Source organism: Rhincodon typus, chromosome 15, assembly GCF_021869965.1.
Source record: "Rhincodon typus isolate 14 chromosome 15, sRhiTyp1.1, whole genome shotgun sequence".
In the NCBI taxonomy this organism is placed as follows: Eukaryota; Metazoa; Chordata; class Chondrichthyes; order Orectolobiformes; family Rhincodontidae; genus Rhincodon; species Rhincodon typus.
This window is the reverse complement of record NC_063346.1, coordinates 3,003,757-3,031,443: the sequence shown is the minus strand read 5'-3', so window position 1 is coordinate 3,031,443 and position 27,687 is coordinate 3,003,757. Positions and strand designations below refer to the sequence as shown.

Sequence of the window (27,687 nt, the reverse complement as noted above, 5' to 3'; positions counted from 1 at the left end):
ACCGGCTTGGTATTGTGACGTCACCGACCCCGGGTGCTATTGGTCTATCCACCTGCCTGTCAGGATGCTAGGGGCGGGGCGTAGGCCTGGGGCGCCGCTGATTGGTTGCGGCGCGGATCGCTGTTACAATTTCACCTCCGAACGCTGAGTCTCTGCGTTCCATCCGGATCTGGCTCTGAGTTCCCCAGCCTCAGCATCCGCACTTCCTCCAGCCACTATGGCCAACGCCTTCACCACCGATAGCAACTACAAAGCCCTGGTGGACTGGCACAGGCGGAAGTGTGCCAGCCTCAAACTGCGGAAAATGTTTGAGGAGGAGCCCGACCGGTTCAGCCGCTTCAGGTGAGTGAGTGGGTCTGTAATCGATCAGATCGTGACTGGGTCGACCAACCGGACTGGGTAACCCCAGCGCCCTGTACAGCCACTGTCCAGCGACTGTTCATCCCCACCCGCGGGTGAGGAATGGTGTATGTGCTGGAGGGGGGGAGCTGCCCCAGGTTGGGGCAGGGCGGGGGGGGATGATGCAGACTCCTCCCGGTGTGTACGTGCCGCCCAGCACGACGTGGGGGTGGGTAGATCTCCGTCCACAGTCTGCTTAGTCACTCGCTATGCAGATCCTGTCGGAACTGCGGCAGCGAGGGGCACAGAGGCCAGCAAAGGGTTTGTGGGAGGGGGCAGAATGCACTTTACTGCAGGAACCTCTCAAATTAGCATTTCCCTCAGCATTCCAGCTCTGAGCAGCACTCCCCCCCCCCCCCCCCCCCCCACACACACACACACACACACACACACACACACCCCCGCACCCATTCTCCAGCAAGTCATGGGAGGACATGAGGATGAGAAGGTGATTGATCGATCAGGGCAGGGCCAGGGAACTGACTGTACAAAGGTACAATCAATGGGTCAGTAAACACAGGCCCGGGTCGAATGACCTTCTCCCAGTAATTATAAGATTCAGCAGAAAACCCAGTGCTGATCTGAGTGGAGCTGATGTATCTGGAGGAATCCTCTGAGTGACTGACCCTCCAAAGCAACAAGTGCTGTCCTTTTAAACCCCATCAAAAGTAAAGCTGGACTTTAATGAGGGCATTTAATCAGTGTGGTATTTATGATATTGTGAAAATAAACATTTGTGAATAAAAAAAACACAACCAATGACTTTCCCAGGGAGAAACATTTCTGTAATTAGCTCAATTTATGATCATAACATTATTACTAATAATTAAACTCCAATTGTGAGGTATTTTTAAGCATACACCTAGAGACAGCTTCAGTCTGTGATGCCCCATTGACTTCGTGAGGTTCCACCAAAAGGTCATTCATCTAAAAACGACTGGGCTGGAACATTGCCGGTGTTTTTACTAGCCTTGATCTCAGTAAGCAGGCTGCATGGTCTCACTCCTGGATGGAATGATGCCACGATGCCTGACACAGTTGAACAGTCAGCTGCAGCACTTGATAAGGAGGGTGTCTGGCAGTTATCTAATTCTAACCCAATTTAGACTCTGCTGTGGGAAAACTGGTTACTTCACAGGATCCTGAAAGAATGTGCGTTGGCCCCAAGTAAACGATTCAAATTGCAATGTTCTTGATTGCTGATAAATCACAGCAATGCTCAAAATATCAGGTAAAAGAGTAAATTGCTGCTGATCCTGGAAATCTGAAAGTAAATCAAATGTTGAGCTTAGTTTAAAATGTCAATTTTGAGCCAGAACTGTGTGTGTAATGCTGCTGCTTTATAAATTAATGCAACTGCATGTCTTTTAAAAATAAAGTTAGATTTGATTCATTCAAATTAAAATTAGACGAGTGTCTTTTGGAAATTGAGTTTCAATAAGTGAACAAATTGAGATGTGAGGTGGTGAGTGTAACAGATTTGGATTTAATGGGTGACATTGTACGCCTAGTTATAGGCTCCTCAGTCCTTTGAACTATCCAACAAAATCACCACTGATCTAATTGCGGCCTTAACTCCACCTTCCAGTATGACTCTCGTTATCCTCAACTTCTTTGTAGATCGAAAATCAAATTTGGCCTTAAATAAATTCGATGATCCAACCCACCCTGCTCTCCAGGGAAGAGAATTCTAAAGACACACCCTCTGAGAATTCTCACCTGTCTTAAAAGTGAGGCCTCTTATTCTTGAATGGTGTCCCCTAGTTTTATCCTCTCTGTATCCACCCTGTTGAGCCCCCTTGGCACCTTTTGGTTCCAACGAGATCCGCTCACATTTGTCTAAACTCAAATGAGCAAAGATCCAATCAGCTCAACCTCTCCCTTTTTTTTAAAAAAAAACCTCATCCTAGAAATGGGTCAAGTGAACCAAACCTCTCCCTTGCTGCAGATTTTGTTCACCTGCCTGGCTCTCTTGGTCAATGGTTAGTCACCAACTCCTTGTCGGATCCCACCAAAAGGACATGAGCAGCTGGTGCAAGTTTGCCTCCAGGCCACTCACCATCCTGACTCGGAAATATATCACCTTCACTGTCGCTGGGTCAAAATCCGGGAATTCCCTGCCTGAGGTCTACCCATAGCACATGGACTGCAGCAGTTCAAGAAGGCAGCTCACTGCTTTACCAAGGGCAATTTAGGGATGGGCAAGAAATGCTGGCCCAGCCAGCAATGCCCTCACCCCTTTGAAAGGATAAAAACCCACTCAAGTACCAGCGACCTGGATAGAATCTGGCTCTTTTTGTCATCCAGTTTGTCTCATGTTCTCTGGATTCCTTTGCTCAATGTCCTGGAAGGAATTACTGTGATTGGGTAACTGTGATCTGGTGTAACTTGACTGAGTGTGCCTTGTTTGAAACCCGAAAACTGGGGATCTGAAAATAACTGTCAGAATCTCGCCGTCAGCCCTTGGATTAATCTGAAGCCCCGGTGCACCTTGGCAAGGAGAGCTAACCAGCTGAGTGGGCATTTGGTGTTAAATTGCCTCCTGAGAGTCTGGGATAAAGTGAGGAAACATTATCCTCTACTCTCTCCTACCCTCTTCCCCTCCATTTCACGTGGAGCTTAGGGTGTGTGGGTTAAGACCTGAAACACGTGTTTAGTGCTGTGCAGGATGGGGGGAGGGAATTTACCATGTGTCTAAACTCAGTTATTGAACTTTTGAAACAATTGGAATGAGTTTAAACTCCTAAATGTACTGAAAAGGGGAATTAGTGACAGTTTTAACATTGATTTAAAAAGTAGCTAAATTACTTATTCTCTTCTGTAACATTTGCACTTGATTTATCCTGTTTTGTGTATTTCCTTGTTGAGGTGTGTTCAAACCATGAGTTTGATCTCATTGACTCACTTTTGTGTGTGAGCACCAATTTTCTGAAATTTCCTTGATTTGGTGGTTTGTGATCACATGACTGAACTTGTAGCACAGAATATGAGTCTGAATCTCCAACTTTTGAGAACTTTATTTCACTTTTAAAAGTCTGGTATTGATCAAAGTGACCACAAAATTGTCAATAAACCTTCAATTCGTTCACAACATCATTTGGGAGAGGAAATCCGCTGTCTTTACCAAGTTAGCGCTATGCGTGACTCCTGTATCGCTGTAACCTGACTGATCATTAAGTGCCCTCAGGAAGTAGAAATTAAAGATGCTGAGAACGCTTTGATCATGTGGAGTGTAGCAGCTCCACAAGGCAGCTTACCATCACCGTCTGGGGATGGGCCACATACTCGGAATAATTTTGTTTTTTTTGTTTGTTTGTCAGCTCCCCCAACGTTTTAAAATGTTGTCTGTTCTACTCCAAATCAGTCACTGAGCTGTTATACATTCTTTCAATATTTGAATGTGGTCTGGGGCGCTGTTGAGGCAGAAGTGCTAACCACTGAGCCAGCATACCACCCTTGGAGAGAGGATTTCAGCAAGTGGGGAGGTGGGTCTTTACAAATTAGCTTTAATTGGCTGTAAGGTGCTTTCAAATGTACAGCTGCTATAATTTAAGGAACATGGCAGCCAGTGTTTGCACCATAAATTCCCACCAACTCTCTGATGACTGGGTAATGTTTTTGTGATCTGAGAGGTTAAATATTAGCCTGGACACCAAGCAGGCTTCCCTCACTTTTTTTTTGAAATAACATCATGATATCTTTTGCATCCACCTGAGAGGGTGGAATGGGCCCATGGTTCACCATCTCCTCCCAAGGACTGTCAATAACAGGGGCGCATCAAAAGCAGGAGGTTCGGGGGGATTTTGGGGGAAAAAGGTTTTCCCCCAGGGAACCTGGAACTTGCTGCCAGGGAGGGGAGCTGAGGTGGGAAACCTTTTCAACATTCTCAGAGTACTTGGATAGGCATTTGAAGTATCATTAACATTCAAGGCTATGGGCCGAGTGTGGTAAAGTGGGACTAGTGTAGGTAGTAATGTATTTTTAGCTGTACAGACCTGATGGGCTGAAGGGCCTCTTCAGTACTGTATGATTCTAGGATCTTTGACAGTGCGGTGCTCCCTCAGTTCTGCACTGGAGTGTCAACCTTGGTTTGGGCTCAGGGAATGCTGCCAGCTATAAGCCCCAGTCTTTAATGCTGAAAGGAAGCTGGCCCTGTGAACCTGGAAGTGCCACAGCACACACAGCTGTAAGGTACAGAGAGCTTCGGGGCAGGAATACTGGGATGAGAGTCAGTGTGAACTGGATCCTAGTTCCTGCTATCAGAAGGATGGATGCTCCCATCTATCACAAGCTTTCTGCCAAGAACTGAGACAGGCTGCCTGCGATTATATTTAGAAATAGTGGCATTGTTGCCAACTAAGAGATTAACACCAGTGTGCAGCCCACAGGTTAGAGTGATGGACCCTGTCACAGGCACAAGGTTGCTTTTTGATCAATGTTGCAAACATCAGGCAAACCATAAGACGTAGGAACAGAAATAGGCCATTCAGCCCATCAAGTCAGCTCTATTATTTACTGAGATTGTGGCTGATCTGATGATCATCGACTCTCACTTTCCCTGTGACTCCCACTTTTCCCTCCTGATTTTTAATTAAAAATCTGCCTATCTTAGCTTTGAACATACTTAACCAGGCCTTAACAGCCCTCTGGAAAGAATTTCATAGCTTTACTGCCCTCAGAAGAAATTATTCCTCATCTGTCTTAATTGGCAGCCTCTTTATTCTGAGCAAAAACAAAGTTGCTGGAAAAGCTCAGCAGGTCTGGCAACTCTGTTTTCTCCTTCACAGATGCTGCCAGACCTGCTGAGCTTTTCCAGCAACTTTGTTTTTGTGCCTGATTTACAGCATCCACAGTTCTTTTGGGTTTTTTTTCCTCTTTATTCTGAGGTTGTGCCATCTGGCCTTAGACTGTCTCTCATTCTTCTAATCTCTAATGAGTACAGGCCCAAACCATCCAACCTGTCCCCATCAGACAGTCCATATACACCCAGGATCAGTCAAGTGAACCTTCTCTGGATTGCTTCCAATGCTGGTATATCTCCTTACATTAGGGGCCCAGAACTGCTTGCAGTATTCCAGCTGTTGTCTGACTAGCGCCTTGACTATTTTTAGCAAGACTTTGCTATTTTTATGCTCCAATCCCTTTGAAACAGAGGCCAATTTGCCTTCCCTAAGGTCTGGTGAACTCTGATGCTAACTTTTTGTGATTCATGCACAAGGACTGCCAAATTGTTCTGTGCTGTAGCTTTCTGCAGTCTTTTACTATTTAAATAATATTTAGCTCCTCTATTCCTCCTGCCAGAGTATATATCCTCATATTTTCCCGTATAATATTCCATCTCCCAAGTTTTTGTGTGCTCATTTAACCTGTCTAAACCCCTATGCTGATCGATTGAAACCGACTGAGCCAGGGCTCAGAAGGTGGTGGTGAGCTGCCTTCTTGAACCACTGTAGGTAAACCCACAATGCCCTTGGGGAGGGAATTCCAGGATTCTGACCCAGCAGCAGTGAAGCAGTGGCGATTATATTTCCAGAGGGATCTTGCAGGGGGAGGGGTGGTGTTCCCATCTTGACAAAAAAAATGGGGACGGGAACCTTTTGTACATAACTTTGGTAAGGAATCGAAATGCACCTCCTGATATGAATCTATATTCACCAGCCTAAGAATGGAATAAATGCTGGAAGGAGGAGAGATTGTTGATGTGTGGGAGTGGAATGACAGCAAATACTGTTTGAAATGAAGCCTTGTATCGTCTCCAGCTATGCCATCCAATAGAGTGGGGATCTGTTGGGATTTAGCATCTACTTGGCATTTTCCATCATGACTTTAACTAGGTAATTTGAGAGATAGAGCATGTTTACCAAAATTCAGTTTCCTGTAGTGAGTTGAGCTGATGTCCTGCTCCAGATTCTCGGCTATTGTTCCCGCGCTGGTTATGTGTCTTGCTGTAGTTGCTGTTATGGAACAATGATACGGAGGAGAGCTGACTAGAGGGTGTGAGATTTAATGCCCCAATCTGGACCAGCTCAGTCTGGATTGGCTGCACTAGGTGCACTAGGCACTGGCTGGGAGCGTAGCTCAGAATATTGCTCCTGATCACAGCCTATAGGAGCAGGTGAGTCTGACTCAGCATGATCCTGGTAAATTAGATTGAAGGTGATGAGGAAAAGAAATGGATGTGGCATGGGATGGGCAGAGAGACACCGTTTTTATGCAACCAGTGGTTAGGAACTGAAATGCTGCCCAAGATAATGTGGTGAATACAGATGCCACCCTGTGCTAACTACAAGGGCTGACCCAGGTAGGTTTGAGCCAGAGAGACGGAAGGGGGTTAATTCTCAGCCCAGTCCCTCCATGTGGGGAAAATAACTGTCCTTCTCCTACTCTGCCCACAGTTTAACCCTCAAGACAGATGATGGAGACATCTTGCTGGATTATTCAAAGAACCTGATCACTGATGAAGTATTAAAGATGCTGATTGACCTGGTGAGTGTCACCATGCTGTGTTAGGATAGTACCCTTTACTTCCTCAACATGTCCCAAGACACTTTGCTTTCAGTCTTAATTTTGTCTCACTGGTTTTCTTTAATTCGTTTGAAGGGAATGAGTTGTCAGACTGACCTTGTGGACCATGTGAACTATTTAATTGTGGGAGCCAGTCCTTATTCAGATTGCAAACGTGATATGCATGCACCCAGCCCAGTCTCTCACTCGCCACTCGATGGTGATCTTTCTCCAGTGGGAATATGTGTCCCTGAAGTAATTGTATCACTGCACAGTACTCTACGCAAAGGGATTGAACCGCAGATACTGTGGTTATTGTTACTCCCTATCAATCTCGTTCTGGGTCTTCACCTGGCTGCTCCATTTTCTTACAATAAGCAAACATTACAAAAACTGGTCATTGATCTCACTGCTATTCCAGGATGTTGCTATGGATAGATTGACTGCCTCAATGGCCTTTATAATACTCATTGCAGACTGGTCCCACTCACTGTTTACTAACAGGTTTGCTGTATTTTGGAGAGAGGTTGTCTCTCGCACGTTCTGAGCCTCTAGAACGTGCTGTGAGTGGTGAGAAACTCACTAGAGATTGTGTTTTGAAATTGACCTGTTTTTCTTTCCCCACCCTCAGGCAAAATCCAGGGGTCTTGAGAAAGCAAGGGAGCGCATGTTCACCGGGGAGAGGATTAACTTCACAGAGGTAAGTGAATGACCAAGGTTTTAGTATAAATCCAAAATGTGTTTCATCACAGTACAGTAGTGCAACTCTCACTCCAGGTGTAGGGGTCACTGGCTGGGCCCAGCATTTCTTGCCTGTCCCTCGCTGCCCCTTGAGAAGGTGGGGGTGAGCTGCCTTCTTGAACCGCTGCAGTCTATGTGCTGTGGGTTGATCCACAATGTCCTTAGGGAGGGAATTCCAGGATTTTGATTCAGTGACAGTGAAGGAAAGGCAATATATTTCCAAGTCAGGATGGTGAACTTGCAGGGGGTGGTGTTCCCATGTATCTGCTGCCCATGTCCTTCTGGATGGAAGCCACTGTGGGCGCGGAAGGTGCTTTTGCAGACTGTATAAACTCTAATCTTCACTTTGAAGCATGTTTGAGTAACGGATCTCATTCGATCTACCAGATCACCCCATCCTGAGAGAACCTTCTGTCAATACCCTCAATCTCATAGAAAATAAAACCAAGAACTGAAAATCTGAAACAAACAGAAATAGTTGGAGAAACTCAGCAGGTCTGGTAGCAGCTGTGGACACAAAGCAGAGTTAACATTTTGGATTCGGTGACCCTTCTTCAGAACAGTATCCCACAATTTCATTTCTCCTGAACAACCTGTTCGGTCCTTCCTTCTGTTTCCAAAGAACTCAGCTGCTGAAACCTCCCCTCATGAGGGGAGTGGGGAGGGAGAGGTACTGACAGTTTGGGGTTTGTGGTGCTGCAGGTTTAGTTTTATGGCCTCTCTCAGGCTGCAGCAACAGTCTAGGGCCCTGTCTGAGTGTCACAGGGAGCTGTGTCCCATTCACCACGAGCCTGCTGCTCTTAGCCAGGGTGGGGTATGTGTGTGAGAGAGAGACAGACAGCTGGAATGATCCATCAGAAACAAGATGGAAAGCCTGGGCTTTTAGAAACATGGGTCAGGTGCTCACGTCTGTGGGGCTGAGATGGTTGCGGGTTCAAGCCCCACTTTTGGAATTTCACCACACACAATCCAGACTGACTCTCCAGTGCAGTACTGAGGGAGCGCAACACTGCCTGTGGCACTGTCTTTCAGATGAGACACAAACCAAGGTTCTGTCTGCCCATCGGGTGGCTTTAATAGATCACATGGCACTGTTTTGAAGAAGATTTTCCCTGATTGTCTTAGTATTTATTCTAATTGCTGTTTGTGGGTTCTCCCTGTTCATTAACTGGCTACCGGGTTTCCAATGTAATCACAGGGACAATATTTTAGGAATGTCCTAGTGAGTGAAGAAGTGCTTTGAGTCATGATGAAATCTCCCATCGACTTCCTTATTCCTGTCCTCAAATTGTGTAACCTCTCTCCTATCTATATTGAAATCTATTTGCTGTCCACACATACGCACCCTGTGCATTTTATTAAAGTTTTCCTTCACTTTTATTATAAACCCCAAAAACCAAGTTGCATGTCAAATGAAAATAAATGGGAAGGCAGCTGGTGAGGATGACAGAGTTGGAGAGGGATGTAGACAAGTTGAGTGAGGTAGAATCTTGGGAGGTGGGATATAATGTGGGGGGGAAAATGTGAGGTGATGTGCTTTGGCAGGAAGAATGGAGGAGCTGAATATTATTTAAATGGAGAAAGTCTGCATCAAGCTACAGCACAGAGATTTGGGAATCCTCATCATGAATCATAGAATGCCAGCATCCAAAGGTCATAGGGAGGGTAAGTGGAACGTTTGCCTTTAATTAAAAAGAATAGAATGTAAGAGTAGGGACGGTTAGCGATAGCTGTACAAGGCGCTCATCAGACCTCTGCTGGAATACTGTGAACAGCTTTAGGCTGCTAATCTAAGGAAAGATAGAATGGCATTGGAGGTAGGCCAGAGACGGTTCACTTGGCTGATCCCGAGTATGGAAGAACTACCTTATGAGGAGAGGTTGAGTGGGTTGGGCCTGCTCGTGTTGGACTGCAGAAGAATGCAAGATGACCTTACTGAAACCAGATTCCTAGGGGACTTGACAGGGTCGATTATGGACAGATTGTTTCCCCTCGTGGGACAGTCTAGGACCACAGGGCATCGTCTCGGTATGGGGTCACATTTAAGACAGAGCTGAGGAGGAATTCCTTCTCGGAGGGGTAGTAAATGTGTGGAATTGTTTCCCACAGAGGGCTGTTGAGGCTGGCTCATTCTGTATATTGAAGGCTGAGACAGACAGATTTTTAATTGGGGAGGGAATCAAGGGTTGTGGGGAAAAGGCAGCAAAGTGAAGTTGAGGATTATCAGATCAGCCATGATCCTGTTGAATGGTGGACCAGACTCGTCTTTTTTTCTGCTCAGATGCCTTATGATCAGATCTGACATTGTAAAGTTAATAAAGATTGATTCTGAGTGGTTTTCATGTGCGGAAATGTTTTATTTCACATCAACAAGATATTCTACCCTATATCAGTGTCTGATGGAGCTGGAATAGAGACTGGGATTGTGTGGGAACATTCAGGTACGTTTGAGAGTATTTTTGAATGTTTTATGATTAAAGTAGCCTAGTGTTTAACAATTTGGCAAAAGTGAATGTGGAGGAATAAGAAATGAATAAACAAAGACAACTCTGAGGAATGAGAGACAGCCAGGAGGTGGTCTGTATGGGGATGGAGTGTGATGGCTCAGGCAACATGCGAACAACTCACCTGGCTTTAAAGTACAAAGCTGTTGATCAGAGACACAGCTGTAAATTTCTTCACTCGGGTATGAAACTTCACAGTTACCTACCTCGCTGAGCTGTGGATGCTGTGTTCAGGAGTAGTTTCTGAGATTGATAGATTCTGGATGATGTGGGGAGAGTGGGACATAGCTGCATTCAGGTAGAACCTGGTTTTGTTGAATGGGGGAACCGGCTGTAAGGGCCAAACAGCCTTTTCCAGTTCCTGAATCTTATGCAGATAAAGGCATAAAGATGTTATAACATTGTAATAAACTCCTTTCAATATATAAACCTCAGCAATATGCACTCTCACATAGTGGTGTTGTAGCCAGTCATTGCAGGAGTTTGGGAACATGTGACTCGTGAAGGCTATAAATCTGATCAATTTCAGTGAGACATGGTAAGGGAAGCTGGTTATGAATTGCTCCCAGTTTTAATGTGGTACTGCCAAGCAGTTGGATTTAAAAAAAAAACAATGTTGCTCTGCCACAATGTACTTTCTTTGTCAATGATCACTCTGGCCCAGATCTCTCAGATCGCATAATTACAAATCCTACACTCCATAATAACCATAGACCAGGAGAATTCCAGGTACAATGGGCTCCGGGTGTGATGTGGACCTTGTGAATAACATAAGTTGTATTTCTTCTCCAGAACCGTGCTGTGCTTCATATAGCACTGAGGAACCGCACCAATATCCCCATCCTGGTGGACAGTAAGGATGTGATGCCAGAAGTGAATGCTGTACTGGAGAAAATGAAGAATTTCTGCCAGGTAACTGTGACCACACTACAGGAGCAGTGACACTGCCTCCCCCAGCCATGGCAATGGGGTGGAAATCCTTCTCCATAGGAGGCCTCTCTGCCCCACTGTTGCTGCTTGGCTTGTGGCCTGGTTCAAACAAGCTTCAGAGACATTGTCCGAATCTCTGAACCTTGGCTGATGATCCTTAGCGACTGCCCCTAGAAGCAGCGTGTTGCCGGGTGACGGAGTGTTGCCAGGAAGCGGGTCCTAGCAACAGCTTTTCCGCGTGTTGTTGTGTAGCTGACCAAATCCCAGCTCCGGTTGCCCTGTGGTAAGATGATGACGGCTGTGACTCTTTCCCCTGGACTGACCGATACTTCAGCCAGGTCTCTCTTTGTTCTGACCCTGGCCGTGTGACGCATCCTGCCCATGGTCCCCTCCCCCTCTCCCTCAGTGTCTCTACGGGCACCACCAGTAATGGCTGTGATTTCTGGAGCATGGCCGAGTCGGGAAAAGCCAGTTGCGCACACTGTATGTCTCAGTCAGTTACTACGACAGCGTAGTTAGTCACTGCTTCAGGGAGTGTGTGTTTCCCGTCTCTTCCCCTGCCTCCCCTCCTCGGGCTGAAAGTATCAGCACATCACGGGGTAAAATGGGAACAGTGTGCTATGTTGCCTGGTCAGCCACCATGCTGTCGAATTGTTAAGCAGGCTCAAAGGGCCAAATTTGCTATAACCTGGCTTTGAGCTCAGGACACTGGTCACCTCCCAACTAGTTACATTTAAACAGTAGTTTTAAATATCAACCTGAAAATAACAAAAAAGGCCATGTATTACAGTGGGATAGAAATACAGACATATTCAAAATCCCTTCATTTGGAAGTTTAAATTCTGTTAATAAAATAAATCTAGAATAAAAAGCTTGCATCGTAATGATGGTTAAGATGAATGGACTATCAGGAAATATCAACTGATTTGCTTGACCTGACACTAGAGCCACAGTAATGAGTGAACTCTGAATTGAGCAGACCAAATGTCAGTGTCATTGGGATGGACAGTGATATTGACCCATCAGTGAATGAACCTCCCTCAGCTCCCCCCTGGTTGTGGGGCAGGATTGGTTGAAGCTGGGAAGTGGTATGTGAGTATCTAGCTGCTGCTGACTTGTTGAATCTTCATGTTATTTACATAATTTCCTCGCAGGCACATTCCTGCTGAGATCCGGGATAGGGTGGGTTTGACCTGTGGTTTTTTATATAAGCAGTTCTGAGTGCTCTAATGTAATTGTTGATTAGATGAGAGGTAGACTGCTGACTGTGACTCTGAACCTGTGTGTAGGTGTCCTACTGAATCAGATTCTCTTTCTGTCTCTCTCTCTCCTGCAGAGAGTCCGTGGTGGAGAATGGAAAGGATACACTGGAAAGGCTATCACTGACATCGTTAATGTCGGGATTGGGGGCTCGGACCTGGTACTGAAACTTCTACTACTTAAACAAGCAAAAGAGCTGCAGATGCTGGAAATGGGAAACAGAAAGAAATTGCTGTGAAATCTCTTCAGCCCTGGTAGCAGCTGTGGAGAGAAATCCAAATTAATGTTTCAGGTTCAGTGACCCTTCTTCAGAACAGATGAGTTGGGGACCCGAAACATTAACTCTGATTTATCTCCACAGCTTCTGCCAGGGCTGCTGAGATTTTCCAGCAATTTCTGAAACTTCCACATTCATTCCTCGTCATATCCAACCAAATGTGGAAACTTCTAGAACCACGAGCGTTACAGAGCTCGGACTACATAGTTTACAGACCTGTACGGGTCCGTTGCTGTGTAACACTGGGGTACGGTACCAGTGGGGGAACGCGTCTGTCGCTGTATAACACTGGGGTGTGGTACCAGTGGGGATACTGTTGAGCATTGTGCTTTTCGTTCTATGAAAGGCTGATAGATGAGATACAGAGGGAGAAGGGGTTGAAGGGACTGAGCTCCTTTTATTCCTCGTTGACAGGCAGTGCCTGCTACTGGAAGTGTTGAGCCTCTCTTCTCTTGGCCCTGTAGTTGTTTGGTTTCCTGGCCTGGGCAGGAATTGTAGTTTCTGACTCTGCTGCTCTGTATTCCCTCCCTCTCCCCTCTGTGAAACTGCTCTTGCTTTGTCCTAGGGCCCACTTATGGTCACCGAAGCTCTCAAACCCTACGCCAAGGGGGGACCCAAGGCCTGGTTTGTGTCCAACATTGACGGCACCCACATGGCAAAGACCCTGGCAGAGCTGAACCCCGAGACCACCCTCTTCATCATTGCATCCAAGGTGAGTGGGCAAGTGACTGAATATTCAACGACTGAAATCCACTCCCTCGGGATGGGCTGGTGGGGGGTGGGGGGTACGGAGAGGTTGATGTAGTTTGTGGAGCGAGGGGTAGTAGGAATGCAGAGGTTGTTTTGGTGGAGGAGATTTGTTCTATTGGGGTCGGGGCAGGGTTTTGGGGGAGGGAGGTGTTCTGTTGTGGGGGGTGTTTGTTCAGTCTGGGAGTGACGTTGGGGTGATGAATGGGTGAGGGGTCACATGCACTGCAGTGTAGAGTTGTTGTCGTTGCTGAATGTCTCGTTGTTTCACAGACCTTCACCACCCAGGAGACTATCACCAACGCTGAGTCAGCAAAAGAGTGGTTCCTGGCAGCTGCAGGCGATGTGAGTATGTGGGGATAGGCCTTGCTGTATTCGTGTTCACCCCCTGCCCAGCCCTGGTATCTCCCTCAATATTATCTGTCAGCCCAGGCAATGGGGAATGGCCTATTGATCTGGGAGGGGAGGATCTTGCCGTCCCCTTATCCCAGGGCACAGACTGAACCAATCGGAGCTCAGCCCCCACTGACGTCATTCTGCCCCTCAGTTCCACTCTAAGGGCACTCCGTCTCTGAGATGGAAATTGAAATCCCTGCAATTCTTTTGGGATCATTCTGATGGATCCTGAGATCCAGGCAGAGACTGTCATCTGCTGGGGGCTGCGATGCTGGTCTTCGAGTACAGTTGGAGCTGAGTGCTCGGTTTCCTGTGGCGGGTTCTGATCCTGACACCGACACCAGATTATCAGGAAATCTCTGACCCTCCCATTTCATGACGGGAGGTATATCAATTATTCCAAAAACTGGGATTGTCGGAAATACAGCATGGGGAAGATCATAATGCCTGTATTGGCTGAACTGAAAGCTCAGTGATAGAGGTATCAATGACAGAGTGGACACGGGTGAATGAGACCAGAATGGTTATGGTGATATAGGTTACTGTGACCCAGTTAGACTGAGAATGATAGAGGTTTCAGCACATCACATGCCTACCTGAGAGCTCTTGTTAAATTAGAGTTTGTGGTTCTACCGCTCCTTTTCTTGAGTTCTTTTATTGAGTTGCAGATTCCTCATCATTCTCTGTGAGATATAAAATCCTCCTCAAATGCCCCTAATTCTTCCAAATCTGTTTTGCCCCTGGGTTTTTAATTTTTCTTTATTATTCATTCATGGGCTGAGGGGGTCACTGGCTAGGCCAGCATTCATTGTCCATCCCTAATTGCCCAGCAGGTAATTAAGAGTCAGCCAGATTGCTGTGGGTCTGGAGTCACACATAGGCCAGACCACGTAAGGACAGCAGACTTCCTTCCCTGACAGACATTAGTGACCCCAATCGATCTTTGTAACAATAGACAGTGGTTCAGTAGTCAAGATTACAATTTAATAAATTCAAATCTCACTGTCTGCTGTAGTGGGATTCAAACCCATGTCCTCGGAACATTAACCTGGGGTTCTGGATTCCTCACCACTACATCACCTCCTGATGAACTTATCACTCACACTGTTAAGGGGATTGGAAATTTCCTGCCCACTTTTTTTTTTTATTTAGGCTTCTCTATTTTATTTCCTTCGATTAGATCTAGCTTGTCCTTCTGTTCTCCAGAAACATTCCAGTTTGTCGTCATGAAAAGTCTCCAGCCCTGGCAGCTTGCTGTAAATGAGCTTGGCGCCCTCTCTAATACACTCCCATATCAGTCATGGGGCTGGCATCGGGCACTGTTTTAACCCAGTGCGGGTTCTTCTCTCTCTATGTCCTAGCCAAAAACAGTATCCATTCTTGGAGACCTCCCTTACCACCTCCTGTAACCTGCTGTTGTAATGTAGGAAAGATGGCCCCCCATTTGGGCACAGCAAGCTCCCACAAACTGCATTGAAATGATGACTGGATAATGGGTATGCTTTTGATTTAAGGACTAGATATTGAGCAGGAGCCACAGAAAGAGGGAGACACATGGGCAGACAGAGCCGGATGCTGTCCAGCATGGAGGGAGGGAGGCTGGGGCCTGGTTGAAGATGGTGTTTGGCATTAATTTCTCTTTGACCTGGCTGAGAGACCAGGGAGGACCAGACTGAAATAATCTCGGCCAGTGAGGTGTAAAATCCACAACCTTTTAGCTGGTTCACTTTGAGATTGTAATTATTTTTCTCTTTGGTTTCCCCTCAGTCTGCAGCTGTTGCCAAGCATTTTGTTGCCTTGTCGACGAATGCGGTGAGTTTTGTCTGAAACATGTGACCATTCCACAACCAATCACTGGGGAGTCGGCTAAGTGCTGACCCCCTCCGTTCCTCATGTTGATGTCTCTGTTTAATGTGACCCCCTTATTTTCCGACTCTTTAGGACAAAGTGAAGGCGTTTGGAATCGATCCAGCGAACATGTTTGAATTCTGGGATGTAAGTACATGGGGACCAGGTCCCACCTGCTGACTGCCTTTATGTTTCACTTGGCCCATCACATCTCTGGCAGTGATCATGCTCCACATGAGCCCTTGCCCTGTCACTCCATCACTATTTCCATACATTCCTGTCTCCCTCCTGTTTGTTTAGCTTCCCCTTCAGTCTATCTATACCGTTCCCCTCAGTAATCCCTGTCGGAGCAGGTTTCACGTTCTCCCTGTTCTCTGGATGGAAATGTTCCTCCTGAATTCTGGATTGGATAGGGACTGCCTTGTCTGTGTGACCTTCAGTTCTGGTTCCTTCTACCACAAACAGCACATCTTCTACCTGTTAACACTCTGGCCTCTCGCTCTTTGAGGAAACAGCCACAGCCTGTTGGATTTTTCCAATTTGTTCTAAGCTCCCTGATCTGTTAACATTTTGTACCTTCTCCACCGCCTGTATTTACTAGTCCGTGACCAAGAATGTTTTGAGTGGCTGAACCTGTTCTGGACTAGTTTGACATGACTTGCCTACTTTTCAATCTGCCTGTCACGAGCAGGACATTTTGCAGTCGACAGGGACAATGGTGTAGGCTGTGTACATCTCTCCCTGCTCCAGGCACCTGACCAAGTGCTGCTTCCAGCTCACTGATACTTCCTCCAATTAGAGCCTGGACTAACTCCCTGCCAAAGGGTGGGGGAGGGGGCAGGTGGGAGGGGAGTGGGCTGGGCTGGAAGACTTGCTGGTGTTGAGGCTAAAGATAGTATTGTGCCTGTCCCTGTGTTGGGGACGCTGACAGCAGCTGGTCTCGGGTTGCTGCAGATCAGGGTTATTTAAATCTGTGGCCTTTCCTTGAAGTTCAAAGGTGCACAGATTCCAGACTGGGCTCTGTGACAGTGCAGCATCGTAATGTCTGTTCTGGAAGCAGGAGACTAAGGAGGGAGGGAGGTGGGTGGGGTCATGGTGCTGTGAAGTGATGGAAGATGGAGACAGGTCAAGGCTGGTGTAGATTTCGGGAAGGGGGATGGTGGGTGGGAGGCTGTAGGGACATGGAACACGAGATGTCTCGGTCTCTAATCTTCAGCCTTCTCTTGTCCACAGTGGGTCGGGGGCCGTTACTCTCTATGGTCGGCCATTGGCCTCTCCATTGCTCTCCACGTGGGTATGTATAACTGCTATGTAACCAGCAAGCTCTCCAATAGCTGATGTGTCTGTGCCCGCTGTGACATTAGAATGAACTTTTATTCCATTGCCTCCCATCTGTTGGGAAATCCCTTCCTGTTTTCCCCACCCCACTTCTCACTTTCTCTGTCTCTCCCTCCTCTCCTCCCAAAGGCCCAGCGCTGTGATACCTTCTGTAGCCAGTGACTGTTCTGAACAACAGTTACATACTGGACTCCAACTGTTCACTCTGTGTCTCTGTACACAGGTATTACCAGTCTGGCTGAGTTTCTCCAGCTCTTTCTGTATTTGTTCCAGATTTCCAGCATCGGCAGTGTTTTGTCGTTGTAACATTAATCTTTTGTTTGTTCCTTTCAGGATTTGAGAACTTTGAGCAGTTACTGAAAGGAGCACATTGGATGGTGAGTAACAGTGATCACACAGTGAGCAATTCCCTGTCAATCCTCCCAGATCCTTCAGTTATCACCCTCCCCACCCACCTCTGTCGGATCATGGTGCCTCTGCTGTTCTCTGGCCAAGGGCAGTTGGTTAAATGGTGACATGCACTGTTGCCTTGTGCTGACCCAGCTGGGCACTAGTGTGTGATGGGCACCTCCTGGCTCTGCCTCTCTCTGGACCCTGCTCACTGCCCCTCTCTCAACACCATCTGGTTTTCATATGAAATTCTCCTCCTTCCAGTCTGTCACCTCTTGCAGCCCCACACCCACCTCCCCATCATTAATTCTAAACTTAAACATTCCTCCCTTTCTTTTGTACACCCATACTGTCCTGACATTGGCTGCGCCATAAGTTACCAAGGCCCTAAACTCTCTAAAGCTTCCTCTGAAGGCTCTGCTCCCTCATTTTCCTCCCACACTCTCCACCCTGTGTGGGGTGCCAGAGTTTCTGTATGACGGCACCGATGGAGAGCTGCTCGCAGAGATATCGAAGTGAGCTCAGGGAATCCTGTCCCTTGATCGCTCAGTATCTCACTTGCTCACACTCGTTTGCTCACTGGCTGTCTGGTCTCTTGTTCTGAAGGATCACCATTTCCACTGCACTCCGCTGGAACAGAATGCCCCTGTGCTTCTTGCTCTGCTCGGGATTTGGTACACTAATATCTACAATGTGGAGACCCACGCACTGCTACCCTATGATCAGTACCTGCATCGATTTGCTGCGTATTTCCAACAGGTACATGCAAACATGTGTCTCTGTGTCTGGTGGGACGAGGGTAGGGTTGGGGTCTGTGTGCAGCTGACGGGGTTTCACAGGGTATTGGATGGGGATGTCTGTGTTTGCTGCAGTGCTAGAACTCTGAATCTAATCCCCTGTTCAGACACAGCCTCAGGATATCATTGTGGCTTACACTCCAGTAAGGAGGATTTTCCACACTCTGACAGTCTCCGATATTCCCCACCCTAGGGAGTGGTGGATTCTCAGTCGTTACTATCAGAATGTAGAGTTTTGGTTTTGGGGCACTAAAGGAATCGAGGGATATGGAGAGTGGACAGGATAGTACTGCTGAGCTCAAAGATCAGCCACAATCTCTCTGAATGGTAGAATGGGCTTTTCTCTTGCAGGATGTGGGCATTGCTGTCTGGTCCAGCATTTCTTGCCTGTCCCTAGTTGCCCCTTGAGAAGGTGGGGGGTGACCTGCCTTCTTGAACCACTGCAGTCCATGTGCTGTGGGTTGATCCACAATGCTATTAGGGAGGGAATTCCAGGATTGTGACCCAGCGACAGTGAAGGAACAGCGATATGTTTCCAAGTCAGGATGGTGAGTGGCTCAGAGGGGAACGTGCAGGGGCTGCTGTTCCCGTGTGTCTGCTGCCCTTGTCCTTCTAGATGGAAGTGGCCTTGGGTTTGGAAGGTGCTGTCTGAGGATCTTTGAATTTCTGCAGTGCATATTTGTAAATAGCAGCAGTGTGTACTACTGAATGGCACCACATCCCCTCCCTCCTCCACTGCCAATTCAAGTGGACTGCTTTGTCCTGGATGGTGTCAAGCTTCTTGTGTTGTTGGGGCTGCACCCATCCAGGCAAGTGGGGAGTATTCCATCACACTTCTGACTTGTGCCTTGTAGATTGTGGACGGGCTTTGGAGAGTCACGAGGTGAGTTACTTGCTGTGGAATTCTGAGCCTCTAACTTGCTCTTATAGCCACTGTGTTTATGTGGTGAGTCCAGTTGAGTTTCTGGTCAATGATAACCCCCAGGATGTTGATAGTGGGGGATTCAGTGATGGTAACACCGTTGAATGTCAAGGGGCAGTGGTTAGACTGTCTCTCCTTCGCAATGGTCATAGCCTGGCATTTGTGTGGCGCGAATGTTATTTGCCACTTGTCAGCCCAAGCCTGGATATTGTCCAGATCTTGTTGCATTTGAGTATGGACTGCTTCAGTATCTGAGGAGTCACGAATGATGCAGAACGTTGTACAACTATTGTGAAATGTCCCCACATCTTGATGGGCTGAATGACCTCCTGTTTTTTGCGCTGTCATGTTCTATTTGTTTATCAGAGCTATTGGCCAATTATAAGCAAAGAGTGGGCATAAGAAAAAGGAGCAGGAGGAGGCCATTTGGCCCCTCAAACCCAACCTATCCCTCATGGTCATGGCTGACCTGGTTCAATCCTCTCTTGGCCAGCTCTTCTCGGCCAACATTTCAAACTCCGTCTCCCTCCTCCTCCTCAAATATTTTCAGTGGCCAGGGCTTTGAGCAGGGTTTGGCAATGCTAGAATATAACCACAAGGGGAAGTGAATCCCAAGTGTGGAGGTGATGCTGCAATTATACAGGGCAATGGTGTAATCACATCAGGAGGACTGTGTGCAGTCCTGGTCACCGTGCTTGCACACAAGGATGTCGCAGGCAGCTCACAAGAGGTTTCCCTTCAATTGGGGGCATGGGGAATGTTGTCTTGTATCTGCTGGAGTTTAGAGTAAGAGGCAACTTGAGGAAAACATGGAAAATCGTGACAGGGTGATGGTTCCTCTTGTGGCAGAATCTAGACCCTGCATAAAAAATTTTAAAAAAAGATTACGCAAAAAAGTGTTGAGGCCATGAGTCTTTGGAAATCTCTTACTTTAAAAGGCAGCACAAGCAGATTCTGTAGCTATTTGAAGGCATAGGTGGATAGATTCTTGATGAGGAAGTGGGCGTGGAGGGGTGAGAAGGAAGGCCGAGTGATCGGATCAGCCATTATCTTGGTGGATGGTAGACCGGCTGGAGGTGCTGAGTGATCTCCTTTTAGCACCGTAACAATGCAGTGTGGGTAAATGGCAGATAGAGCATCATGCTCCTGTGGGGAGGGAATCGGAGCCATGATGTTCAATCCTCGGTAAACCCAAGATGTGTTCTTCCTACCTCAGCAGGTAGCACCTTGAACAAGCAATTGTCCAGGTGACACGGTGGCTCAGTGGTTAGCACTGCTGCCTCACAGCGCCAGGGACCCTGGTTCGATTCCACCCTCGGGCAACTGTCTGTGTGGAGTTTGCACATTCTCCCCGTGTCTGTGTGGGTTTCCTCCCACAGTCCAAAGATGTGCAGCTTAGGTGGATTGGCCATGTTAAATTGCCCATGGTGTCTAGGGATGTGTGGGCTAGGTGGGTTAGCCATGGGGAATGCAGGGTTACAGGATGGGGAGTTGGAGGTGGGGGGGCATGGTGAGACTGGGTGGATGCTCTTCAGAGGGTTGGTGAGACTTGGTGGGCTGCAAGGCCTGTTTCCACACTGGATTCTAATCTATGATCTGTCTCATTTGTTTTTTCACCCATCACTGTCTGCAACTGATCTTTCACTTCTCCCCATCTGCCTTTTGGTTTCCAGGGCGATATGGAATCTAATGGCAAGTACATCACCAGCAAAGGGACTCGGGTGGACTACAACACTGGGCCCATAGTATGGGGCGAGCCAGGCACCAATGGGCAACATGCTTTCTACCAGCTGATCCACCAGGGTGAGTGCAGCATCACTATTGGGTGTGTCCGTGTACGGTTGGGGGGGGGGGGGGGGGGGGGGGGGCGGGGGCGAGGGAGTGCAGACAGAAGGACTGAGCAGAAACTGTTTGTGATGGTGAGAGGATTCTGCTGATCCAGAAGTTGAGAATTATTTTAAAGCCCACGTCCCTAACAGCTCCATAGGGAGACATCGGCATGTTAAAGTAGGACACAGTCCCCGGTTTGGGTTTTTAATATTGAGTGGGGGCGGAAACGCTGTAACTGATCCCCAACTGTGTCTCTCCTCATCAGGAACCCGGATGATTCCCGCTGACTTCCTTATCCCTGTACAGACCCAGAACCCAATCCGGAATGGGCTGCATCACAAGGTAGGAGAGCGGGAGTGGGCCGTTGGGAAGGATGAAAACAAATTTTGTTTTCTGTAGCTACCTGAGATTCACAGGAAGGTTTTGTTTGATCTCAATCAGTAATGATCACTGTGTGTGTGTGTGTGTGTGTGTGTGTGTCCAGAAATGCTACTGATGCCATTGTCTTGTCCTTTTCCTGATTAATTTGTTTATTTAAACTACAAACCCTGTCAAAGTTAATGTACGGCCAGCAAAATACTAACTGGATCCCATAGCAACAATCCCAAACGGTACTGGAGTGATCTACGCAGCGAGTGAAAACATGAACCCAGAAACTGCGATGATTTATTTTCCCCTGGGGGATAGGAACAGAAGGCTATTCAGCACTGGATTGAGCCTGCTCTGCCATACAATTGGGAGCAGAGAAAGTAAAAGGGAGATTTACTAATGTTGTTACAAAGTAATGAGGGGACAGAGGAGATGGGGAAAGAATATGTGGCTGAGCCAGGAGGTTCAGTAACCTGACAGCACAGGCCAGGGCTGACTGGTAAAACAGCCAGCTGAGGTGTATAAACCCTACTGCGGAGCTGTTTCTCCAAAATTTAGATGGTTAAGGGGCGAGCTGATCGAAGTCTTCAAGATATTCATAGAGTCATAGAATCACTACAGTGTGGAAACAGGTCCTTCAGCCGAACAAGTCCACACTGACCCTCAGTACTCACCCAAACCTATCCCCTATAACCCACCTAATCTACACATCCCATTGACTACAGGCAATTTAGCACAGCCAATCCACCTAACCTGCACATCTTTGGACAGATTAACCTGGAAAGACAGGGTGGATAAAGATAACCTATTCCCACTGGTTGGGAATTCCAGAACTAAGGGGGTATGGTCTGAGAATTAGGGCCAGACCATTCAGGAGAGACGTTAGGAAGCACTTCCACCCACAAAGGGTGGGAGAGAGTTAGAACTCTTCCACAAACATCAGTGGATGCTGGATCAGTTAGTTTTAAATCTCGGATAAAGTTTTTTTTTTTTTTTGTTCTGCAAAGGTATAAAGGGACAAGAGCAAGTATATGGAGTTAGGCCACAGATCAGCCATGTTCTCATTGAATGGCAGAACAGGCTCGAGGGGCTGAATGGCCTGTTCCTATAAGTTGTTGTGACATGGAATGTGCTGTCTGAAAGGATGTGGGAAGCAGATTCAATGGGAACCCTTTGTAGGAGAAGCGGATGTAGTCAAAGGGGCAATGTTTTGCTTGTGAAGAGTTTTACGATCTGTCTGAGATGTTAAGTAATTTTCTTCACCAGGTTTTGGTGAATGTTTGGAAAATGTTGCCTCTGGCTTCCTTTTTGGAGGGTGGTGCCTGCCCTACAGTTCCTCATAGTGTAATCCAGCAGACCAGTTCAGAGCAGGAGTTCCAAATACCATCAGAAATGAGGGGAGTTTCCAGATAAATTGGGGAGTGGGAGGATTGAAAGACAGAACATGAGCATTGGGCAGGGGCCTTGTCGGGTGACATCTGTCTAACCCCAGTGACATTTATAAAGCAGAAATTTGATCCCAACTCCAGTGACTGCAAGCTGAGAAATCCTAAAGAGGCTTCAGCACTGCCTCACATTGCCTCAATGATTAGAATCACAGAATCTCCACAGTGCAGAAAGAGGCCATTCAGCCCATTGAGCCTGCACCGACCCGCTGAGCATCCCACCCAGACCCAGGTTTGTGAAAGAACCTGCATTTCTGTAGACCCTTTCTGTTTCTCTCGTTATTATCTTCTGTTTCTCAGATTCTCCTGGCGAATTTCCTGGCTCAGACGGAGGCTTTAATGAAGGGCAAGTCTGCAGAGGAAGCTCGTAAGGAGCTGGCTGGTGCTGGCCTCAGTGGTGATGCGCTTGAGAAACTGGTTCCTCACAAGGTAAGTGTAATCCATCCTGCACTCGCCTGCTCCGTGCCCCTCCCCTTCCCGGCCTGGATTAAATGTCCCCAGGGGACAGAATACACTTTCATTACGAGAGATGAAAGGACCTAGGAGGCCATTCAGCCCCTCCAGGCTGTTGTGATATTATGAGATCAATTTTGAACTCCAGCCACTTCTATCCTGTATCTATTAGCACCGTCCTCAAAGAGAAACTCTCTCTGATCAAACTCCGTCAAATTTTCCATTGACTTATAAACTGAATGTCATCTTCCCCCTTCCTGGGGAGAGAGAGAGGGATTTCCTGACTCTGTCCCTGTGAGACACAGTGCTCCTGGCCAAGTGGTGTGCCTCAGAATTAGTGCGTTCCCTCGTTTCCCCACAGTGGTGGGGGTGGGGTACCCCCACCCCCTCTCCCTCTCAAACAGCTTGAACACTGATGAGACCCATCCTTAAATTCCTGCACATGAAGGATTGCAAGTGCAGGAACCTGCCCTTGATTTTAGCCTCTCTCTTAACTCTGGGATCATTCTGTACAGCTCCCTATCCAGGACCAGCCTGTCCTCCCTGAGGCATGAAGTCCACACTCTGCCCCTCCCCATGGGCTCTGACACCAAACAAGCCCAATCTCTCTGCTTTCTAAGGTGAAGACCAGCAACATCCTTTTAAATAATTGTTTGTATCTCCTCTGCCCCTTCCTTGCAGTGCCACCCTGTGCCCTTGTGATGCCATGATGCTGCCCAGTCACTCTGGGGGTCAAGTCCTCAGCCTCTGGTTTAAAATTCTTTTGTTTCTCACAGGTCTTCGAGGGCAATCGGCCAACCAACTCCATAGTCTTCAAGAAGCTGACTCCCTATATTCTAGGAGCTCTGATTGGTGAGTGGGTCCTCTGCCTGATGGGCAGCATGCAGGGAATTGCTGTTCCTTTAGCATCGCTGGGTCACTGTCTTGACACTGCCTCCCTGTGGACATTGAAGGAATCCCTAGTCCACACTGACTGCACTGGGTCTCCAGTTCCAGCTCAACTCCACCACCAGCCCCTTGAGGGGGCAATTAGGGATGGGAAGTGAATTCTAGTCCAGGCAGTGAAGCTCATGACCGGAGAAGCCTTGATTGTATAAACTCCTCGGGAAGCTGTTTTGTGTGAAATACTAATTTCTCCTCTCATTTCCTGGTCGAGGGGTATCTGCTGGTTGTAGCCCTGTTATACACCCACAGTCACACGTACACACAAATGGTGAGGGGCTTTTAATCAGCAAGGACCCTGAGAAACCTGCCCCTTCATTCAGAACCATTGGAGTTGTAGAATTATACAGAAGACACCCTTCAGCCCATCATATCTGTTCTACCCAGAATACACTGCTCCCTATACTAGTCCAACTTCCCCACACTAGGCCTATAGCCTTGAATGTTATGACATTTCAGGTTTCCTGCCTGAACCACCCTCCTAGGCAGCACATTCCAGACACTCACCAATGTCTGGGTAAGCTTCTTCCTCAAATCCCCTCTAAACCTCCAGCCTTTCACTTTAAAATGATGCCCCCTTGTTATTGACCCTTGAACTAAGGGAACAGCTGCTTCCTATCCACCCTGTCCATGCACCTTAGAGTCTCTCATTCCTCTATCGGGTTCCCCCCCATTGACACCTCAGTCTTCTCTGCTCCAAAGGAAACAGCTCGAGCTTATCCAGCCCCCCTCTGTAGGGTGGTGTTTATTTTTGGGGGGCTGTTGTGATTGGATAAATGCTCTATTGGCCAGTCTGCATTATAACCCTCTGACCCTTCAATCTGCAGCAATGTACGAACACAAGATCTTTGTGCAAGGAGTCATCTGGGACATCAACAGCTATGACCAGTGGGGGTAAGAATCTAGTTCTGTTACGCTGGGGGTGAGGGATGGTACTGGGTGAGGGGTTGGGGTGATGATTGTGTGGAGTGGTTGGGAGAGGTATTCTTGGGACTGGAAAAGGCTGATTTTTTTTTTTTTTTTATATATATCCAGCAATATCAGGCCATTTGAGCCCACCAGCCTGTGCTATCGTGGCTGAGCTGGTACTGATTTTCCTTGGTCTTTTTGTCCATCTGTTTTTTGTTTGTTTACTAAAGTTGTTCAGTTGAGAATTTCTGGATTTTCTTTCACCCTGTATCTCTCTGATGCCCCTGAATAGCCTCGTTTAGAATCTGAAGGCTGTGCCTACCTTTGTTCCACCACCCCCTCCCCAGGGGAAGTACTATCCCCATTTCCACTCTAGTCCAGGCTTTTTGTTATTTTAAAACCTCCAATGAGATCCCTTTTAAACTCACTGAATCATGCAGCTGACTATTTGGCCCATTGTACATTGACTTGTTCTTTGAAGCAGTTTTTTTTCCCCAATTCTTCCCATTCCCCTGGAAATGTTGCCTTTTTCAAATATTCATCTCATTCCTTTTTGGTTTGGGAGGGTCCTCAGGCTTTTGTTTCCAGCACTCGTCCCAGACCATCCTCACTCTCTCTCTCTCTCTCTCTGAATGTTTTCAGCCTGCTCAGCCCTGGTTTGTTTGTTTGTTTGTTTGTTTGTTTGTTTGTTTGTTTGTTTGTTGCTGTCCCTCTGGCTACTGATCCTCCTGCCCCTGGGAACATTTTCTCTTCATTTGAGTCAATCAAAATCCCCTTCTCCCCCAGCCGCCCCCTCCCCAACTTCTGGATTTTGAACAGCTCAATTCAGTCTCTCCCTTGTTTGTTCTAAAAAGAACCTCCTTCCCATCTCCACCCTCCCTTTCCAGAATAGACTTCCATTACACATATTTTAGTGAATGTGCACTTCTTTGAAATGTAACTTATCCTTTGTAGTTTTAAAAACCTGGTGAGAGCTGAGAAGTCTGGAGGAGGTGGGTTTTAAGAGTGCTGTCTGATGTGTTCTGGCTGTTTTGCAGAGTGGAATTGGGAAAGCAGCTGGCCAAAGTTATCGAGCCAGAACTGGCCACTTCAGACCAAGTGACTTCTCACGACAGCTCCACCAATGGACTGATCAACTTCATCAAGAAGACCAGAGGCTGAGCCTATAGCAAGAGACATCCAGATCCATCAGAGAACATTTCCCCACCCCCTGTAGGAACTATACTGTAACTGTGTGGCAGGAGCTTTTTATTCTGTGTGCTCAGTTTAATCTTCCTTATGTCCCGCTGAATCCCTATTGGACATCGTAGATGATACCAGTGACTCATCTGTTTTATTTGCAGACCAGGTCTCCCATTGTGAGTCACAGCCATCAACTTTGTGTCTGTGGGCTTGTGGGTCTCTGTCTGTCTGTGTCTGTGTCTGTGTCTCTCTCTCTTGGAGAGTTGTGGGGCTTTGTGGGAGCATGTGGATCTCAGTCTCCAGGGGTGGGTGTGGAGTCTGCACACTATAAGTGGAAGTCAGTTTACATATTAGTGATGGCTTAACCCTGCACACTCACTCTAGAAAACAGAGCAAATATAAAATAAAGTTTCCATCACAAACATCCGTGTGTTTTTTTACTCCTCACTGTCACCCTAACCTCTACCTCTGACTGTGCAGTGTGCCCCCAGCACTAGGGACAACCCCCACAAGCTTGGTTACCTGGGAGCCAATCACATAGCTGTTGGCAGGTTTGATGACGATCAGCTCCTCGTTGCTAGCTGACTCGGCCATCGTACACCACCCTAGCACGGTGGTTGTGGTTAGCACTGCTGCCTCACGTGGCCAGGGACCTGGGTTCAATTCCACCCTGAGACAACTGGGTGGAGTTTGCACATTCCCGTGTCTGTGTGTTTCTTCCCACAGTCCAAAGATGTGCAGGTTAGGTGGATTGGCTATGTTAAATTACCTGTAGTGTTCAGGGATGTGTATTTAGGTGGGTTGTTGGGTGGGATGCTCTGAGGGTCGGTGAGGGCTTGGTAGGCTGAAGGGCCTGTTTCTACACTGCAGGGATTCTATGATAACCTTCCCCTCCATGGTCAAACACAGTGTAAACAACACTTCCGAAGAGGGCCAGGTAATGTGACAATCTACAGCAATCATTGGTTTGTAAGCCAGTCCATTTCCTATTCTAGTCCACAATCAAAATCCAGACAAACTAAAAGATAGATTTTACAGATTGGGGAAATCACTCACACAATGGGAGTTTGGTGACAAGCTTACTGAGGGTGGAGTTCCACACCCCCTCCCTCCCTACTCAGTCTCCCACCAGCAGGAATAACAACAGTAATGACATGTTGACAAATACTGCTTTGCAATGCTAGTCAGACATTTGATTGATTGTCTTAAAAAATATACAATGGCTGTGTGTGTATTTGTATAACTGCTCCACAACAGCTTGGTTTGTATTTATTCTAGACCCACAGTTGCCGGAGACCATTGGCAGTTTGCAGTTGGAGGCACATGAGGCCCCAGAACAGACAACAGTGTCAGACTTTACTGTACATTCAAGGCTGAGATAGACATTTTGATATCAATAAGGGAATCAAAGATTATGGGGAAAAGGCCGAGAGGTGGAGTTGAGAATTATCAGATTAGCCATGATCATGTTGAATGGCCTAGTTCTAGCTCTAATGGCTGTTCG

At 47.3% G+C, this 27,687-nt stretch overlaps 1 protein-coding gene across 1 annotated transcript; it reads left to right on the top strand.

Annotated features, from left to right (window-relative positions):
* On the top strand, positions 1 to 26,605 carry gpib (glucose-6-phosphate isomerase b). Its single transcript, XM_020518575.2, has 18 exons — positions 1 to 342; positions 6,795 to 6,885; positions 7,535 to 7,603; positions 10,941 to 11,060; positions 12,415 to 12,498; positions 13,181 to 13,327; positions 13,636 to 13,707; positions 15,526 to 15,570; positions 15,700 to 15,753; positions 16,840 to 16,900; positions 17,278 to 17,321; positions 17,941 to 18,093; positions 20,727 to 20,856; positions 21,149 to 21,225; positions 22,998 to 23,126; positions 23,927 to 24,002; positions 24,920 to 24,986; positions 26,039 to 26,605. The coding sequence occupies exons 1-18, from the start codon at positions 218 to 220 to the stop codon at positions 26,160 to 26,162; spliced, it is 1,668 nt and encodes a 555-aa protein (XP_020374164.1). The 5' UTR covers positions 1 to 217; the 3' UTR covers positions 26,163 to 26,605.
* Positions 26,606 to 27,687: the final 1,082 nt, after the last annotated feature.

Coding starts and splice junctions, on each gene's coding strand:
- gpib (XM_020518575.2), top strand. CDS start 218: ATGGCCAACGCCTTCACCACCGATAGCAACTACAAAGCCCTGGTGGAC. Junction 343..6,794: donor GACCGGTTCAGCCGCTTCAG/GTGAGTGAGTGG, acceptor CTCTGCCCACAG/TTTAACCCTCAAGACAGATG. Junction 24,003..24,919: donor TATTCTAGGAGCTCTGATTG/GTGAGTGGGTCC, acceptor TTCAATCTGCAG/CAATGTACGAACACAAGATC.